The following is a 16,042-nucleotide window of genomic DNA, read 5'->3' on the forward strand; positions in this document are numbered from 1 at the left end:
TTAAATTTATTTAAAGATTTAAAAGGCTTAGAGCATTCTACCATGTTCATATATTGGAAGACTCAACATTATAAAGATGACATGGCTCACCAATTTATAAGTTCAGAAAAAAAATCTATCAAAATTCCATGTGATTTAGAACTTGTTATTCTAAGTAATGAGTTAGAATTTGTTAATCTAATATAAGTAGTATGGAAGAGCAAGTAAAATTGCCAACATACTCCTTAGGAAGAAAAATTTGATAGTGACATTAAAGGTAGAACTGGTTAACATTGTGATAAAAATGTACAGGCATCTTTTTTATTGTTTTTACAAAGATGATGTACAAAGGATTACTGTTTCATAAATCAAGTAATGAATACATTTCTTTCTTTTTTTTTTTTTGCTTTCTGTCAGTTGCAGGGCTTGAACTCAGGGCCTGGGTGCTATCCCTGAGCTCTTCAGCTCAATGCTAGTGCTCAATCACTTCTGGTTTTCTGGGGGTTAATTGGAGATAAGATTCTCTGGGACTTTCCTACCCAGGTTGGCTTTGAATCATGATCTCAGATCTCAGCCTTCTCAGTAGTTAGGATTATTGGTATGAGCCACCAGTGCCCTTATTTCCTGCATCTTGGTTTTTGCTAAGATTTTTTTAAAGCTGTAATAATTAGGAGTGAGATTAGACAAGATTAGACAAATTGGCCGCCCGTGAGCTAGATAGGAACCATCAGCAAACTCATAATTACATAGAAAGTGGATTTACAAAAGATCAGTAAGGAGAAACATGAACTTTTCAGTTAATATCATATGGAAAATTATGAAATTGAATTTTACTTCACACTTTGCACAAAATCAAGAAAAAGTATTCTAAAAAAAGTATAAAAAGGAAAAAGTATCAACTTTTACAGGCAGTAAAGAATATTTCTCAACTTTGGGTATAGAAATAATATCCCTCCCCAAAATCCAACTTGTTTTGAGCTTTGTAAGATACTTTTCAGAAGTTACTTCCTGTATTATTTAAGCAACTTTTTTTTTTTTTTTTGGTCAGTTGTGGGGCTTGAGCTCTAGGTCTGGATACTGTCCCTGAGCTCTTCAGCTCAAGGCCAGTGCTCTATCACTTGAGCCACTTCCAGTTTTCTGGTAGTTAATTGGAGATAAGAGTCTCATGGCCTGTCTTGCCGGGGCTGGCTTTGAACCCTGATCCTCAGATCTCAGCCTCCTGAGTAGCTAGGATTGTAGGAATCAGTCACTGGTGCCTGGCTTTGGACAAGTTTTTATATCTTCAAAGCTCCAATTTCCCATAATATCACTGTCAAAGACAACAAAAAGTCCTTTGTTGCTGCTTGGAACAGGACAAGGTTACTGAAGGGGTGGGGGGTGGGGGGCAGGACATGCCACATGAAGCAAACATATAATTGCTTGTCACAAGCAATAGAAGAAATGGACTAAAACCTTCAGGATTCTCACTCATCAGGATGATTCTACTAAAAGCCAGAATCTTGGCTCTTTTGAGCTACACCAGCTTGATATCATTAGAAAGCATGAGTGTTGTTCCTAACATGGCTGATTTCAGGGGTGCCAAGGCCACATCAAGACTGCTGGCTCAATGCAGGTATGACCTATGCTCATGGAATGAAAGAAAAGTCAAGTTCTGCCCCCCACACTGTAAGGCTTATTTGTCAATGGCTAAAATGGGAGACTCTTAAGAGACTCTTTCCCAGGAACTGAGGACAATCTTCAAAGACCAGGATAGGAAAATCTAGTTTCTCTCATTTCAGTTCAGCTTCTGAGACACACTTTATTAGTGGTGTTTTCCCTTTCCACAAAAGACAACAACAAAGTGTTCTGTGTACTAATAACATAAATTTGAAAAAACCCCAAAATTTAACTTTTTTATAAAACTTGTTTTTTTTTTTTTTAAATGACAACAGTATTTCAATGGTAGAGTTACTAAGTACAAAGCTATAAAAAATATACACTTCACTTGGCATCCCCAGTGCCTTCTGCTTTCTGTGACTGGACTGTGGACGCTTCTTGGGTTTTTGCAGGGTTGTTCCCATCTTTGCCAGCATCTGCTTTTCCCTTTCTCCCTTTAGGCAGCTTTTCTCCTTTCTTTGCAGGAGCCTTTTTAGGCCTGGGCTCTGGTTTGGGAGGGGCAGGCTTAGCAGACAACCTTGCTGATCTCCTCTGTGGCTCATCCTTCACCTTGACTTTATCACCTTTAGCATCTCCTTTGACCTTTCTCTTGGGCATGATGGCAGCAGGTGGCTTACCAATTGACAGGATGCTTCCTTTTCCCACGTTTCTGTGAAGGGTTATTGAGCAAAACATAACATGTAAACCATGAAGGGAAATTGTGGTCAAATTTAACATTAAAAGTCAAATTAGAGGGTGGAGGCATAGTTTTGCAGTAGAAAGCATGCTTAGCAAGTGTGAAGCCAAGTTCAAACTCCAGTAACATAAAAAATTAAAAATATACATATATTATATAATATATAATAAATAGTTATATGACATACAATTATATATTATATATTTATATATTAGGGTTGGGATGTAGCTCAGTGGCAAAGCACCTGCCTAACAAGTGCAGCATCCTGGGTTTGATCCCTAGTATCAAAGAAAGAAAGGACAACAACAAAAAACAATTAGACTAAATTTGAAACCTAAAGAAAAAGTGACAAGGGGTTGGAGGCGTGGCTCAGTTGATAGAGTGGTAGCCAATGAGTCAAAGCTTCACATACTAAGTTCAAGTCTTCGTCTTGTACCTTAAAAAAAAAAAAAAGATGACAAAAAGTATTTTCTTAGAAGCATAAATGGTGAACACACACACACAAAACATGTAGTTGGGAAATGACATTGAAGCAACGGTATACATTTCACCTCCATCAGACATGAAAATTCATTGGTTTAACAATATAAAGGGGTCATCAGATGCAGAACAATCAAAACATATACACACTGCTGCTGGGGCTATAGGTGTACAAATTAGTGTATTCACGTTAGAAACAGTGAAATTATGTAAAGCAATTTTATTTCTAGGAGTTTTCCTAAAGAAATTATTGGAGCCATGTCTATGGAGAGATTCCTCTAAAAATTAAGGCAGTATTATAATTGTAGTGTATGTGTGTGTGTGTATGTGTGTCTGTGTGTGTGAGGACTGGAGATGAGGCTCTATCATTTAGATTTTTTGCTCAAGGCTGTTGCTCTACCACTTAAACCATGGCTCTACTTCTATTTTTTTCCTGGTTAATTGGAAGTAAGAGTCTCTTGGCCTTTTCTGTCTAAGCTTGCTGGCTGTGAGCAGTGATTCTTAGATCTCATTCCCCTGAGTACCTAAGATTACAGATGTGAGGCACGGCACACAACTAGCAATATTATAATTAAAAAAAAAAAACTAGAAACAACCCAACTGTCCTTCAGTGGAATGGATAAATACATTTCAGCAATATTTATAGAAAAGAATACTATTCAGTAGCCGAAACAGATTACAGCTACATGCAAAAACAAGGATAAATACAAACATGATGCTGAGTATTGCAAATTGCAGAAGAATGACAATATAGATCCATTTATAAGTGTGACACTATGGCAAGTTTAGACTATAGACAATCAATAAAGGTAAAATGAAGCCAAAGACAAATATAAAATTTGGAATGGTGATCAATTTTCACAGGGTTAGAAAGGGCATGGGGATTAGTTCAGGAATATGATGAGGGGGTAGAGAGGCACCTCGCTGGTGTACTCTCCATATACTACCCAGAAAAAAAAGTTGAGTTTACTCAAGAATATAAGTACTAAAAATTATGTATAGTCTGTAGTATAGATTAACAGCCCCAGAGGTAGGAATCAGATGCATTCCTTCTTCCCTGTAGCTGCTGATGGTAGAAATACCTTTCCATATTAAAAATTAGCAGACTAGGGCTGGGAAGGTAGCTCAGCGGTAGAGCGTGTGTGGCGGAATAGGGGGGTAGCTTAGTAGTGGAGCATTTACAGGGGGAAGGGAGGAGAGAGGAAGAAAAAATGAGTTCAATTGGAGAATTTCACAAGAAATATCCAGCTCTATGTAATGTGATAATACATGATTTAAAACTCTCACTCACTTTTACTTTTCTCTGTCAACAGAATTTTTCCCTTGAATTATTTTTACAAATTTTTGGTTAGTCCTAAAAACTGAAAAGTTGTTGCCATGTCTTTGAAAAATAACTTCAGTATCTCAAAGTTTCTTGCCCTTATACTCTGTGTTCTCAGGTTGAGGCAGGAAAATATGAGAACATACTAGTTTGTATTCTCAAGTCTATCTCAGGAGACTATGGACTAATTCTATCTTATCTGACACACACACTCACTCTTTTTCCAGCAAGGCTTATTTTACACTTGCAAGGCTTATTTTACCATCATCCTTACGCTCTTTGATGGTTTCTGAACTGGGTATGGGGGAGGTAGTTTTAGCTTGGATTCTATCCCCAATCCTACTCCAATATCAGAATGCTACCCTCTTCCTGCCAGTCTCTTAATAATGGAAACAATGTGCTGAGCTGCTGAGCTTAGAGGAAACACCTGGAAGACGTTAATCAATGCCAAACTTAGGAAGAAGAGAATAAATGACATAATGAAAATGAATTTTTAAAATTCATATGCATGATATAAGTATGTTCCAGGAGAATGAGGCTCATAAAATCAATCATCTTCAGGGCTTATTTGTTCTTCTTCTGAAGCATTAAAACATCAGGAAAGCTTCTCATGGAGTTGAGAAAGAATGGGGAAGGTAGGGTAGTAAGAAATGGGTGAAGAAGAGCAAGGTGGCTAAAAGGATTGGGATGCTGCAGTACTTTGCACAAATACATATCTGGTTTGAAGAGTGAACCACAAGTACCCACTCACCCACCTGCAATTGCTGGTTAGGAGCACACAGCTTCCCAGCTGAAGTACTCCTGTCCACTGCCATCAGAGAAAGAAAGACTGGGAAACATACATTGTTGACACATTTTTAGGTCCTGGAACTTTTGTCCCCTTTCAGACCACCACATTAATTTGTATTTCTGGATGACACTAAAGGAGTTCAAGTGAAAATATACTAAATAAACTGCTAGGGAGTATAACCCCAAACTTATTGTCTTGCTAACCAAGATATGATCTTAAAACAAAAAAACCAACAGGACGACAACAAATGTGTATTTTTCAGAAAAGGTATGTCAACAAAAACTAATAGCGCAGGGTAAAGTAATGACTATCCAAGATACCAATTTAAGATAAAATGATAATTTTAAAAATTCATTAGATAAGAATTTCCCCCTCCTTTTTTGTTTATGCTCCTAAAATCATCACACATTCTTATCAGTTAGGAGGAAATTCCAAGTTGACGCCTGAGGCAGTTAGATGACGACAAAACAAAGCATTTTTGTCATAAGTTGTTTGTTCATCCAATGAAGACGAGAGCCAGCCATCTGTCAGGCGGGGGTCGGAGGGCCAACACCAGAGTGTTCTCAAACCCCAAAATCACTGAGTGGTTTTTCTCAAGGCGCAAGTTAAGCCACAGAATCCACAGCTGTTCTAATTTTAACTTGGGGGGGGGGGGTCTGTCTTTGTGTATGTATGTATTTGTTTGTTTTCATGGGAAAACAGAAGACCAAAATGAAGACCTCGGCCCCTTTCAGTCAGTGTCTCCTGGGGGGCTTCCTAAAGCAGTTTGCAGGGCCTAGGCTCGGCTGGCCCAATCCTCCCCCCAGGACCTCTTCCAGGTCACAGCTTTGAGGGCTCGATCTTTTCAGATTTCTTCCTGTCCTCCTCCTCCTCTGCCCTATCACGGTCAGGAGGGTTCCTCACTCGCACCGATCGGCTGATCCGACCTGTGGCCTCTGCCTGGCGCACAGACTCACCACGGAGCTCAGGATGGATCCCGCGGCTGCTCTGCTCGGCGGAGGCCAAGGAGGGAAGGGCGGTCCGGGGCCCAGCAGGGGCCCAGCTTCACCGAGGGCGGGGCCCCGGCTCCAGATCCCCCCATTTTTAATTATTTTTGTGCAACAGCACCTACCCTCCCCCCACGCCTACCTGAGCCTCGTGGGCGCCGAGGGATCCGAGCTACCGGTACGGCCGCGCCTGGGCCTCGGCAAGGTGGGTCGGCGCCCTCACGGATCGCGGAGATGGCAAAGGCCACGGAGGCCCAGCCAGGCCGGCAGGAAGACGAGGGCAAGCGAGGATGCTCTTCCGGGGCTGCGGCCCGCAGGGCCACTCGAGCGAGCCGGGCCGAGCCGCTTCTCCGCGCGCGAAACGCCGCCGCTGCCTCGGCACGGAGGCCTCGAGCCGGCCACCCAGGAGGCCGAGGCCGACGTGTCGCTGAGAGGAGGGAAATTATTCCTACCGTTTTATTACAGTTCAGTAAGGAGGGGGAAAAAAAAAAGCGCAGCTCGTGTTTCCGCCCGGTTTCGAACCGGGGACCTTTCGCGTGTGAGGCGAACGTGATAACCACTACACTACGGAAACCCGCTGGCAGAAGGCTTCCTGCAGCTCATAGTTCACGCAAAAAGACGCGCCCTCTGTCCGCTAACGCGTGTATTGTTATAGGCGCATGCGTCTTCAACCGTTTCTAAAATTAGCAAGTACGGAGAAGAGCGTTGTAAATGCCTACACTACTTCATTCTACAAATCGCTCAATGAAATGCAACTAAAGACCTTTCATCGTTATGATCGCTTAATCTGAATGCCCAGATTTTCATGTCTTCCCTTTGCTTACTAGGCTGATTCAACTTTATTATTCAATCAAAATGGACCAGCGACTTGGAGACAGCGCGCATTTCTTTATCGAATAGTGGCACAGAGAACTTGCGCTACCAAGAAGTAATGGTTCCCGCTCTGGTCCAAAGAGCACAGCACTTACGTTTCTGAGACTTTGGGCTAAAACTTGATCGTGTATGAATTTTCCTATTCTATTAAACTGCTGTGGCATCTAGAGGGAAACAAAAAGATCGCCTGTGCCGAGCCAGCCAGGAGTCGAACCTGGAATCTTCTGATCCGTAGTCAGACGCGTTATCCATTGCGCCACTGGCCCCACACGTGAGCAGTCGGCTGGCGGATGTCAGGTTATAAGAAATCAACAAGCTACACCTGCAGTGTCTGACCTTGGAATTTCAAGCTACCAAGCCCACCTGGCCTAAGCTCGTAGATTCCCAGCTACGTTTGCAACACACGCAATCTTTACTCATTTCTTGCCTTGTTTCTGCCAAAAATGGGCTGAGTGGCAAAACTCGCATCCTCTCTGCTCCATGATCACCTCTCCATTTATGCCTGTAGTAATTACACCAAAATCGCTGCTCAAAGCCCTGACGATAAAACCTCAAAGAGATGATACTCTTGTCCTCTAACAACAATAATAACAATAATAATGACGAGGCAGTGGGTGAAACAGGTTGTAAGACACTAGATAAATAAAACAGCCGTGATAAGACTTGGAGGAAAAGATAATAAAACAAAGGTTTAGGAAATTGGAAGTCGTCAAAGAGTGGTTTGATCTTAGCTTTTCCTTGTATCTCTATATTTTGTTAAATCCTCCCTCCTCCCTCCCAAAATTTACTAAGCAAGACTTGGCTAGGAACTATCATTGCCTGATCTTCCTTATCACAGGACCTATGTCTGATAGCTTTAAAAACAGCATAGTCAACTTTCACACACACACACACACACACACACACACACACGAATTCTTTCAAACAAAAATGTTTGTCAAATGTGCACATTCCAGTCGGTGTTTCTGAAGAGGCATCATCTCTGTGCCTGGTAAGCATTGGAAATAACTTAAGGGTAAAACTGATGCAGAGAGCATACACGTTAATATTAGAAAAATATTTGCTTTGGGTTCATAGTTTCAACAACCCTTATCCCTCTCCCTTAAAAAAGTGCATAAGCATTGAGGTAGAGCTCATTCCTCCTCAGATAATAAAATAGGGGTCTTCTAACCAGGTTTTATACCATGGAGCTCTATAGCAGTTTGGTGATTATGGATGCCATCTCAGTATAACACTTTTAAATACAAAGAAAAAAATTATCTGTCTGCTAGTCTATCATCTATTTTATTTATCTATCTATGATTTCAGATAGAAACTACATTGAAATATATTACTGAATATTTCTGTGATATTTGGGCTCCTTTATTAATGTACTAGATATATAGTCTCCTCTAATAAATATAGATTTTAAGTTAGTAATAGCATAATTGACATTTTAAGAAATTGGCAACAATTATATGTTAGTGTGAAAATGTTTATGATTTCCAGTAGTGATACTCCTGAGGGCTGAAATACTGTTGTGCTTTGATGCTGGCATTCACAAAGGAAGAGAACACAAAATTATAGGAACAAGTTAGTCAGATATGTATCTTGCCATTAGCTTAGCAGATTAATCTCTACCTATTAAAAACAAAAAGGAGATTTCTATTCTGAAAAGGGAGCTTGTGCTTGAAGTTTCAGAAATGAAGCAAATTTGAGGTAATTCCTGGGCCTGTTATCCCCTCATTGCATAGCAGGATGAGGAAGGCATCTCTAAAGTCACAGGCCCTATTCTGCTTTTAACACTGTCCACACTTGCTGTCCTCAGTGTTTAAATTTTTTTTTAAAAATCCTCATTATTTTGCATATTTTGAAGGCTGATTTAAATTTTGCAACCATGTTCACAATAAGATATGTTTTTCTTAAGTTAGTGTTATTAAGTAGCTGTACAATTCCATGTCAGGTTATAAGTATAATAAATCTTGATCAATACCATCTTATTCTGTGAATTCCTTCCTTCCTTCCTTCCTTCCTTCCTTCCTTCCTTCCTTCCTTCCTTCCTTCCTTCCTTCCTTCCTTCCTTCCTTCCTTCCTTCCTTCCTTCCTTCCTTCCTTCCTTCCTTCCCCCCCTTGTTGGTTGTTGGGCCTAAACTCAGAGCCTGGGCACTGTCCCTAAGCTCTTTGGCTGAAGGCTCGCCCTCTACTTCCAGTTTTCTGGTGGTTACTTGGAGATGAGTTTCACTGACTTTCCTGCTCTGGTTGGGCGATCCTCAGATCTCAGCCTCCTGAGTGAGTCACCAGTGCTCAGCCTGTGAGTCCTTCTACTGGAGTATTTATGTAATTGAAATTGGTTTATAGGATTAGCAGGCCTGAAACTTGCGTTGAGTCAATCTCTTGAGCAGCTGCACTACCACACCTGACTAGATTAGTGTTTAATTGAATAATCATGTATTACAGTCTAGCCACTCTGATATATAAAACTATGAAAATAATGGATTCCTTTCCTGCAGTGCATTTGGTTTTTGTTGTTGTTGTTACTGATGTTGCTTGCTTGCTTTTGTTTTTTAAGTTTTGCTCCCATGTAAAAACTCTCTGTCACTCCAACGTTACTATCAGCAGTACAGGACCCAGATCTCCAAATTCAGATGTGTGGGACAGAGCCAATATAATATTTCCATGGTCCTTTCTGGTCATAGTGGAAATTGAATAGAAAATAGGATTCACATTAAAAATTACGTGTAGGATTCAATTATCTCCAAGACTTATATCTGGCTAAACAATTCCTTTGATTCTTGGAAATTCTGTGCAAACATGTCAGCAGCTAGTGAAATGAAGAATGAACCCAAATATTAGTTCTGTTGTTTGATATATGCCACCTTTTGGTGAAAGTTATATTAGGTGTGACCATGCTGTTTATGATAATACTACCTACTAATACATTACTAATATTACAGGTCTCAAGTCAGTTAATCTCATTGAAAATTTCACTTGGGAAAAGCTTGTGAAAAAACAGTTTCACTAAATTCTTTGTTAAAATTACATCCTAATAACTAATTTAATAGAGACCTGAATAAATTGGGAACAAATACAAATAATCCCATAAACCCCCATGATAATTTAGAAATTCTAGAGAACGTTCTCAACTTGACACCAAATCAGATCTTTGAGCAAGCATCAGGACAAGAAGCCCTCTGTCCCTTTATAGTTGTGATGTAATTAACAATGTTAATTGTGAAGTATTCTTAAAACAAGACTCTAGAATTCCATTCATCTTAGTCTTAGAAGCAAAACCAGGTAGATGAAGCCCAACTGGGGTAAGGAATGGTCGGAATATTTAAATCCAGTGTCTCATAAGGAACATAAGGAACAGCTTGCTTCTTGCAGGGATCGGTGTTCCGTGCTGGGAGTTTTCCGATACAAATGGGAGGGTTCTTATATAAAGGTGACGACCTCTTCTCGCCCACACACTCACACCCACGCCCACCTCCTACTTCCACCTCCCCGGAAGCTCCAGGTCAGTCTTTACTTACCTAAACGTGACCTGCAGAACTCAGGCCCTTCCGGGCAATTTCTCCGCTCAACCCGGAGTTTCAGACCGAAGCGCGCGCTTCTCCTAGCCCACTCGGAGCGGACTCAGTGTGCCCACACGTGGGAGCCGTCTCCCAAGTCTAAGGGAGGGAGGCCAAACGGAGGTACATCTTTAGCATTTAGGGAAACATCTGCTCTGCTCTTTAGTAACAAGATAGTAAGTGCTCACAACAAAAGCAAAGATCATTCCTTTTCTGTGTAGATTTGAAAAGCAGGGAGCGTGCTGGCTCCGTGGCTTAGCTGGTTAAAGCGCCTGTCTAGTAAACAGGAGATCCTGGGTTCGAATCCCAGCGGGGCCTTTTTGTGGTTTCCTGGCTTCGTCTTAAATATAATCTCAGAGATGAATTTATTCCCATGGAGAGAATTCATCAAACCATTTTGTATGGATCGGGTATTTTTAAATGTTCGTCCTACATGCAATTCTTTTATGCAAATCCAAAAAAATAAAATAAAAAGGAAAACAATGTCTTAAACTACAAAGAATATAGTAACTTGTGGTCATTCTGTTTTCTTTCCTGAGGAATTCCCAAATAAATGCGCTCTCACAATCTGTAGGCTTAAAAGAAAGAAAAGAAAAGCCAGCCTTTGGAATGTTTGATAGATCTATTGCCAAGTAATCGAAGCATCTCTGACATTTCCTAACTTCTATCAAAATAGAACCATATAAACCAAACCATGATCGACTCTTTGAAAAGATTATATTGTTGGGAAGGAGGAATTAAGGTGAGGTGTTTGGACAAATGGGTAAAGGTAGGCAAATATAGTCATAATACTCAATGTACATACAGGAAAATGGAACCTAGGTAACCCGTGGATGGGCAGAGTTTATATAGATGCAGAAGGAAGAATAATAGAAAGGGTGGTAATAAACAAGATGGATGTTACTATCAATTGACCTGTTGAATTGAAACCTTATGTACAAGATAATAAAAATAAATAATATTTTAAAAGATTATATTGTGCTCAGAGTATTGAAAAGAGAAAATATAAGTGAAAACCAATACTTTTCACCATGACTTCATGAAACCTGTCAAGACAATCTATCTGATTGTCTATCACAGATTGTGATTGTCTATAATATACTAGAAAAGGCAAAACTGAAGAACTAGAAAGGAATAAGCCTTCTCCCAAACTCTTCAAGAGGCAAAAAATGAGAAGTTCCCCACAAGAAGTCAGTTTTACTCTTATCTGAGATTCTTTACAAAGAAACACAAGACTAGAAAAATAGACATTCCTCAATTACCAACCACCTAGTTATTTCTTAATATCCAGCCTTTACCACCTAGCACAGAAATTTCCACTAGCTTGGCTTTTATCTTCCGAGTGTTTATTATATGGGGATTGTGATGAGTTTAAAATAGGATCTCTAATTCTTTCTATGGAAACAAAGCATCTCAATTTTTGTGTAGTTTCTCAGGAAGCCACTCTACTTTTATGGAGACATTCTGCTCCCATTTTACAGCTTAATTTACCACTTTTCTTTGTGAGCATCAGGCAGCAATGGAAAGACAGACTCTTTTTCACTAGATGTTTCTCTCTTCTGCTTATGAAACCTTTTCTTCTAGGCTCAGAGTACAGACCTCTCTCCAATTAGTCAGACTGGGTCACTGGTATAAGTGTCATCCTGTTACAAAACTTGCTTTATCTCCACTCTACTACTCCTTCAGGCTGGTAGAAATTGAAAACACATGTAGCATTCTTTTCATACTCATTGAAATAGAGTTCAGAGTTTATAGGAAGAAAACATTCTGGTCAAGAATGACCTTTCAGAACTGCTCTGCTAAGCCAATACAGTGCAATAGCCTACTCTATTTTTAGGATTATTATTTATTGTTTCTTAGCAACTGTTAATGGATTTTCCAATTTGCCTTTAATTTACTACTTCTAGGATTAAGGTATGGCTCAAGTGATGGGGCCTAGCAAGTATGAGGCCCTGAGTTTAAACTCCAGTACCACAGAAAATAGACTGCTGCCCAATGACAATCAGAGCTTGTCAGTTTACTAAAGCATTGAAAGTGCCCGTGAAGTTTCTTTCACAATAATTTGTATAGATCTCTCTGACCTAATAAAACCCTTAAACTTTCCTTCATTCCAGAAGCTACCCTGTTCCATGCATATGTGTTCTGAATAGCTTTCTAGTCTTTATTCCCAAATAAAAGTTTCTTCACTGGTGGGTCTTCTCAATATTTCTTTATAGGGATACTTCTTTTTTTTTTTTTTTTTTTTTGGTCGGTCGTGGGGCTTGAACTCTGGGCCTGGGCGCTGTCCCTCAGCTCTTCAGCTCAAGGCGAGCGCTCTACCACTTGAGCTACAGCGCCACTTCCGGTTTTCTGGTGGTTTATTGGAGATAGGAGTCTCGCGGTCTTTCCTGCCCGGGCTGGCTTTGAACCGCGATCCTCAGATCTCAGCCTCCTGAGTAGCTAGGATTACAGGCGTGAGCCACCAGCGCCCGGCTATAGGGATACTTCTATCCAAGCGTTCCCCCACAGATTACATGACCTCTATCATTGAGAAAGTGGTGGCCACTGAAGCTATAAAGTATTTCAAATGAGAATTTTCATCCTCTTTTGACAAAACCAATAATTCTTCCTTTCTCTCCATACATCAGTAAATCATGGAAGCAATATCTGTGTAAAAGTGGAAAAAGGTATGGTGTTTCCCCCCCCCCATTCAGTGGCTGTTTGTTGAGGGCTTATATATAACCATCACTATATTAATCATCCCATATAAGTTGTGTTCCAGTCTAAGGAGGCTGGTAGGAAAATGAAACAATTCAACAACATTATAGTATAGTAAGATATATACTGTGGTTCACAGTACTGGGTGCTATGAACCACACTTGGATAATCTACACTGGGTGGAGATAAAGAGATAGAAAAAGTGACATCCAAACTAAGCCATTAGAGGGATGCAGAATTTATCAGGCAAGAGAGTAGGCTAGGAGTTAGGGTGGGAAAGGAAAGCATGTAAATAAAAAAGCGAGAAAGAAGCTGCTCAGTCTAGATAAGGTGAACCAGTTCAGAGAGAGTATGTGCAGTTCTTGAAATTTTTATTTGTCTGAATATAACCATAGGACTGAAACCATATTCATCATGTGCAGCCTTCTATAATACACAATGATAGTTGATCAGAATCAAGTGTTTCATGCTTTCTTTAAAAAAAGATGATGTACACCTTAAGCAAATGCAGATGGCATTTGAATTTACTAATTACAGGTTTGTTGGACCTCAAGCTGGTCTACCAAGGTTCTACTAGGGGCATATGAAGGTAGATTGGTCTGTGTGTCTCATTCTGTCTTAGATAGTAATACTATTTGTCTCATATCTGTCTTTGTACCAGCCTGTTTACTCCTGGAGAAAGAGGCTCTCTGTCCTGTTTACATTTATATCTCTAGAAACCAGCACAGGAACTGATCACCAGCTGTGGGATTGTTAATTTAATATGTCAAGAGGCCCCAGGATCTATAGATTAAACACTATTTCTGGGTATATCTCTGAGGCCAAAATTAGCCTTTAAATCAGTGGACTTAGTAAAGTAGGATTTCCCGCCACATTCTGGGTGTGTATCATCCCACCTATGGTTAGGGCTGAAAGACTGAAGAAATAATAAATTTCCTTCCATGTCCTTTAACTTCACTTTGGCCAGTCATTTATTAATCAGCAGACACTTTTATAAGAACATTATATAGAATAAGTTAAGCAAACCTCATAGCATATTCTGAAGTGAGGTACAAGTATTTCCTGCATTTTAAAGTAGAGGGCATTGGGCACAGATGGAGTCACTTGCTTGGGAGGTCATATATCTCTCATAAGTGACCAGTTGAGTTCACAGCTGAGTCCAGCCAGGATATCTCAATTGAATCTCAATTGAATTGCACCAACCTGCCAGCTTTCCAAATTGCTTCTTATTTTATTTTTTTCCTTGTCAGTCTTGGGGCTTGAACTCTGGGCTGGGTGCTGTTCTTGAGCTCTTCAACTCAAGGTGGGTGCTCTACCACTAGAGCCACAACACTACTTTCAGTTTTCTAGTGGTTTATTGGTGATAAGAATCTCAGGGACTTTCCTGCTATGGCTGGCTTTGAACTGCCATCCTCAGATCTCAGCCTCCTGAGTAGCTAGGATTACAGGCGTGAGCCATAGGGGGGGGGGCATTCAACTTAGGTTTGGGGTTACTGGAGCTTTGCAATAATTAATTCAAAATGGATATATTACATACTTTTTTGTAATTATAGCTATTTATACTTGAGATGAACAGGTGAGGCATTAGAAAAAACTTGAATTTGAGGGATATTTCTGGAGTCATCATCTACTATGAACTTCTGTGCCTTTAAATGATCCTCTTATTCTGAACTATAAAATTAGAGGATTGTCAGAGTCCATCACCTGAAATTCATTCCTATTGTTCTTTTTCTCAACTAAAATCCTCCTACAATCTCAATAGAAAATACAGGAAGATGTATATAGATAAAACCCTACTTTGTAGTGGCAAATCATTGGACCCAATCTGGGAGCCATTCTTGGGGAAGTAGATGACTTCATACAGTAGATCTCTCTGTAGAAATTAAACGCAATTTGTTTAGATCATACTCAGCAACATCGCTCAGAACAATAGTGCCAAAGGAATAAAGAAAAATAAGAATAAATCTATAACACTATAAATTATCCATCTTAAAGAACTTGAACACAAACCAATAAATATATGTTCTACAAAAACAAAATAAGTATAGCCATTTCTGGGTAGTGGGGGCTTGGTGTTGCTATTGTTAAAGGCTGTGGGGGGAAGAGGGAGGGAATGAGACTGAGGAAAGTGAATTAAAAAAAAGAGACTATAAGTAAATTAAAAAATAAAAAAAAAGGGGGGGGCTGGGAAGGTGGCTCAGTGGTAGAGTGCTTGCCTTGCATGCATGAGGCCCTGGGTTCGATTCCTCAGCACCACATAAACAGAAAAAGCCAGAAGTGGTGCTGTGGCTCAAGCGGTAGAGCGCTTGCCTTGAGCTGAAGAGCTGAGAGACAGCGCCTAGGCCCAGAGTTCAGGTCCACGACCGGCAAAAAAACAAAAACAAAAACAAACAAAAAAAAGGATGACCTGTAGTCATCAATAATGAGTATGGGCCCTAAACTCCAATTAACATTCACTCAACATTGCATGTTCAAGAGAAAGAGAAATAGAGATAATAGAAAGGAGAAAGAGAAATAGAGATAATAGAAAGGAGAAATGATTAAAATCACTACTTTTCAAATGAGTGAGTACAGAATACTTTCACTCAATTGCTTAAATAATGAATTTGTAATGAGCACATAGTAAATATAGTTCTAAGACTTAGACAAAGAAAATAAAAGCTTACTGTCAGGAGTGGGATTCGAACCCACGCCTCCAGGGGAGACTGCGACCTGAACGCAGCGCCTTAGACCGCTCGGCCATCCTGACTTCCGTAGCACACCGTTTTCAAAACTCCCTTTTGTCTCTTGTTGTTGTTATTACAGTGTGAGTTACCACCTGGCGCAGAGGGCCCGGGGGCAACGCGGGATGGACTGGGGTAGTCCGGGCGGCCTGGTGTGAACGCCGGCTAGAGTCCGGGCACCGGGCCACTTTGGCGACTGGGAGCCCGGGCTGCACCGAGCCCCCACGGTGCATGAGGATGCTTTCTCTCCACTCCACCGAGTTCTCCTTGAAACTCCGATCCCCAAGGCTAGAAGCCTTGCTTAAATCGACAC

At 40.5% G+C, this 16,042-nt stretch overlaps 2 protein-coding genes and 4 non-coding genes across 6 annotated transcripts; 1 reads left to right on the forward strand and 5 right to left on the reverse strand.

Moving 5' to 3' along the window:
- Positions 1 to 1,959: 1,959 nt before the first annotated feature.
- Positions 1,960 to 2,232, reverse strand: Hmgn4 (high mobility group nucleosomal binding domain 4). The gene has a single exon (XM_070023318.1). It carries the CDS (start codon positions 2,230 to 2,232, stop codon positions 1,960 to 1,962), a length of 273 nt encoding a protein of 90 aa, XP_069879419.1.
- Positions 2,230 to 15,962, reverse strand: LOC138827700 (uncharacterized). The gene is made up of 6 exons (XM_070023319.1): positions 15,822 to 15,962; positions 14,804 to 14,879; positions 6,031 to 6,480; positions 4,868 to 4,941; positions 2,724 to 2,747; positions 2,230 to 2,284 (listed from the first exon to the last, which is right to left on the reverse strand). Exons 1-6 carry the CDS (start codon positions 15,960 to 15,962, stop codon positions 2,249 to 2,251), a joined length of 801 nt encoding a protein of 266 aa, XP_069879420.1. The 3' UTR covers positions 2,230 to 2,248.
- Positions 6,390 to 6,462, reverse strand: Trnav-cac (transfer RNA valine (anticodon CAC)). The gene has a single exon. It is a non-coding gene; the product is annotated as a tRNA-Val (tRNA).
- On the reverse strand, positions 6,955 to 7,027 carry Trnar-acg (transfer RNA arginine (anticodon ACG)). Its single transcript has one exon. It is a non-coding gene; the product is annotated as a tRNA-Arg (tRNA).
- Trnat-agu (transfer RNA threonine (anticodon AGU)) lies at positions 10,554 to 10,627 on the forward strand. Its single transcript has one exon. It is a non-coding gene; the product is annotated as a tRNA-Thr (tRNA).
- On the reverse strand, positions 15,673 to 15,755 carry Trnal-cag (transfer RNA leucine (anticodon CAG)). The gene has a single exon. It is a non-coding gene; the product is annotated as a tRNA-Leu (tRNA).
- Positions 15,963 to 16,042: the final 80 nt, after the last annotated feature.

This window comes from Dipodomys merriami, unplaced genomic scaffold (assembly GCF_024711535.1).
Source record: "Dipodomys merriami isolate MVZ:Mamm:240054 unplaced genomic scaffold, mDipMer1.0.p SCAF_16, whole genome shotgun sequence".
In the NCBI taxonomy this organism is placed as follows: Eukaryota; Metazoa; Chordata; class Mammalia; order Rodentia; family Heteromyidae; genus Dipodomys; species Dipodomys merriami.